At 39.7% G+C, this 2,673-nt stretch overlaps 1 protein-coding gene across 1 annotated transcript; it reads left to right on the top strand.

The window, feature by feature from the left end:
- Nucleotides 1-554: 554 nt before the first annotated feature.
- GPR85 (G protein-coupled receptor 85) lies at nucleotides 555-2,334 on the top strand. The gene has a single exon (XM_082631850.1). It carries the CDS (start codon nucleotides 652-654, stop codon nucleotides 1,762-1,764), a length of 1,113 nt encoding a protein of 370 aa, XP_082487976.1. The 5' UTR covers nucleotides 555-651; the 3' UTR covers nucleotides 1,765-2,334.
- Nucleotides 2,335-2,673: the final 339 nt, after the last annotated feature.

The raw sequence follows: 2,673 nt of genomic DNA, 5'->3' as shown, positions 1-2,673 counted from the left end.
CCTTTTATAATATGCAGCATGAATAGTGGCACTTGAGTCAAAAGACATATATTTTGGAAGGGTTCTTTGGATCCATATCAGCAGAGAAGCTGCGGGGAAAACACTGACAGATACTAACAGACCTCAGATAAATGTGGGTAGTCTCTTCTCTGTCTCCTATTAGAAATCTTGTAGATTCCATTGCAACACTAGTGATTAACTCCTGGACTGGCATATTTTACCATTGGGGAACATTTTATTCCTTCTCTCCTAAAGGTGCCCAATCAAATGTATGTTCTTTTAAATAGAGACATTTTAAAATTCATCTAGCTCAGAAAACTAAACAAGCCAATTCTCTGAAATCTCAATCAAAAATACTAAAGCAAATAATATTCAAAATTAAAACTTTATTTGCTTCCCCATAAATGAACAGCTTTATGTTAATACTGCCTGACATCATTGCTTGTTAACTTTAGAACTGATAGCTCTTTTTTTTTTCCAGATATTCTGATGGCAAATCAAATGGAAGAAAAGAGGAAGCATGACTGCAGATCGGATCAGTTCTCTTTGTGGATTACATTTTCAGTAAAATGTATGGATATATCTTTTCCTTGTTCTTATATCTAGATCATGAGACTTGACTGAGGCTGTATCTTTATCCTCCATCCATCTATGGCGAACTATAGCCATGCAGCTGACAACATTTTGCAAAATCTCTCTCCTCTAACAGCCTTTCTGAAACTGACTTCCTTGGGTTTCATAATAGGAGTCAGCGTGGTGGGCAACCTTCTGATCTCCATTTTGCTAGTGAAAGATAAGACCTTGCATAGAGCACCTTACTACTTCCTGTTGGATCTCTGCTGTTCAGATATCCTCAGATCTGCAATTTGTTTCCCATTTGTATTCAACTCTGTCAAAAATGGCTCTACCTGGACTTATGGGACTCTGACTTGCAAAGTGATTGCCTTTCTGGGGGTTTTGTCCTGTTTCCACACTGCTTTCATGCTCTTCTGTATCAGTGTCACCAGATACTTAGCTATTGCCCATCACCGCTTCTATACAAAGAGGCTGACCTTTTGGACGTGTCTGGCTGTGATCTGCATGGTGTGGACTCTGTCTGTGGCCATGGCATTCCCCCCAGTTTTGGATGTGGGCACTTACTCATTCATTAGGGAAGAAGATCAATGTACCTTCCAACACCGCTCCTTCAGGGCTAATGATTCCTTAGGATTTATGCTGCTCCTTGCCCTCATCCTCCTAGCTACACAGCTTGTCTACCTCAAGCTGATATTTTTTGTCCACGACCGAAGGAAAATGAAGCCAGTCCAGTTTGTAGCAGCAGTCAGCCAGAACTGGACTTTTCATGGCCCTGGAGCCAGTGGCCAGGCAGCTGCCAATTGGCTAGCAGGATTTGGAAGGGGTCCCACACCACCCACCTTGCTGGGCATCAGGCAAAATGCAAACACCACGAGCAGAAGAAGGCTATTGGTCTTAGATGAGTTCAAAATGGAGAAAAGAATCAGCAGAATGTTCTATATAATGACTTTTCTCTTCTTAACCTTGTGGGGCCCCTACCTGGTGGCCTGTTACTGGAGAGTTTTTGCAAGAGGGCCTGTAGTACCAGGGGGATTTCTAACAGCCGCTGTCTGGATGAGTTTTGCCCAAGCAGGAATCAATCCTTTTGTCTGCATTTTCTCCAACAGGGAGCTGAGGCGCTGTTTCAGCACAACCCTTCTTTACTGCAGAAAATCCAGGTTACCAAGGGAACCTTACTGTGTTATATGAAGGAGCATCTGTAAATCTTTAGCCTTGTGAAACACTAACCTTCTCTGCTAAGCAATTGTGGCCTGTAGCCATTTCTTGAGAAGAAAATCAAGAATGGGATCAGCAGTTGTAAGGATTTGGGCAACATTCTGCAGTCTTTGCAATAGTTCACCTATAATCCTATTTTAAATCTCAGAGTGATCCTGCTGACTGCCGGCGAAGGTTTGTAATTAAGAAAGGACTGAACCACTGCCCTAAGTTTCTTTATGTGGTTGAAAACTAGATAATGAAAGTAGCAGGTGCTAAGTATCAGTGCTAAATGCTGTGTATATCACTACTTATGAAAAAACATCAAAAAAAACCAATTAGCATTGGACATCTTAATAAATTAAGTTGACATGAGGTAAATGTGTTGATAAAAACTAATTTTAGAAGTTTGAAGACTTTAAAACATTTCATACTATTATTGTTTTGCAAGAACTAAAATATTTGGGGACTTAAAGTACTGTAATTCACTAAAGACATGCCATGAATTATTGGATTACCACACTTTTAAAAAATCGCCTTGTAAGTTTTGGGGAGCATTCCAAAGCAGTATATTGGTTCCAATTAGAGTTTACTTTTTTTGTGTTAATACATTACTGTTTCTAAATACCACTTTCCTTACCTACTAGTGAAATTGCTAGCATCGAACTGTATTACGTGGTTTTTGTTGATTTGGTATAAAGTTTTTCCAATTCATCTATATTTTACAAATACTAGATACTGGTCTGGGAGGCAACATTAATGGCACCAACCGGTCACAATTGAGCAGTTCTAATAATGCAGAATAAACACATGTTGCCTTAAAGGATTATCTAGTATCTTTCATCTTATTTAGCATTGGAGCAAACTGGAGTCATGGGAAATTGAATCAGTAACTGGTCATGG

Source organism: Mesoplodon mirus, assembly GCF_964341445.2.
Source record: "Mesoplodon mirus genome assembly, chromosome: 9".
Classification (NCBI taxonomy): domain Eukaryota; kingdom Metazoa; phylum Chordata; class Mammalia; order Artiodactyla; family Ziphiidae; genus Mesoplodon; species Mesoplodon mirus.
This window is presented reverse-complemented; position numbering and strand designations above follow the sequence as displayed.

Coding starts and splice junctions, on each gene's coding strand:
- GPR85 (XM_082631850.1), top strand. CDS start 652: ATGGCGAACTATAGCCATGCAGCTGACAACATTTTGCAAAATCTCTCT.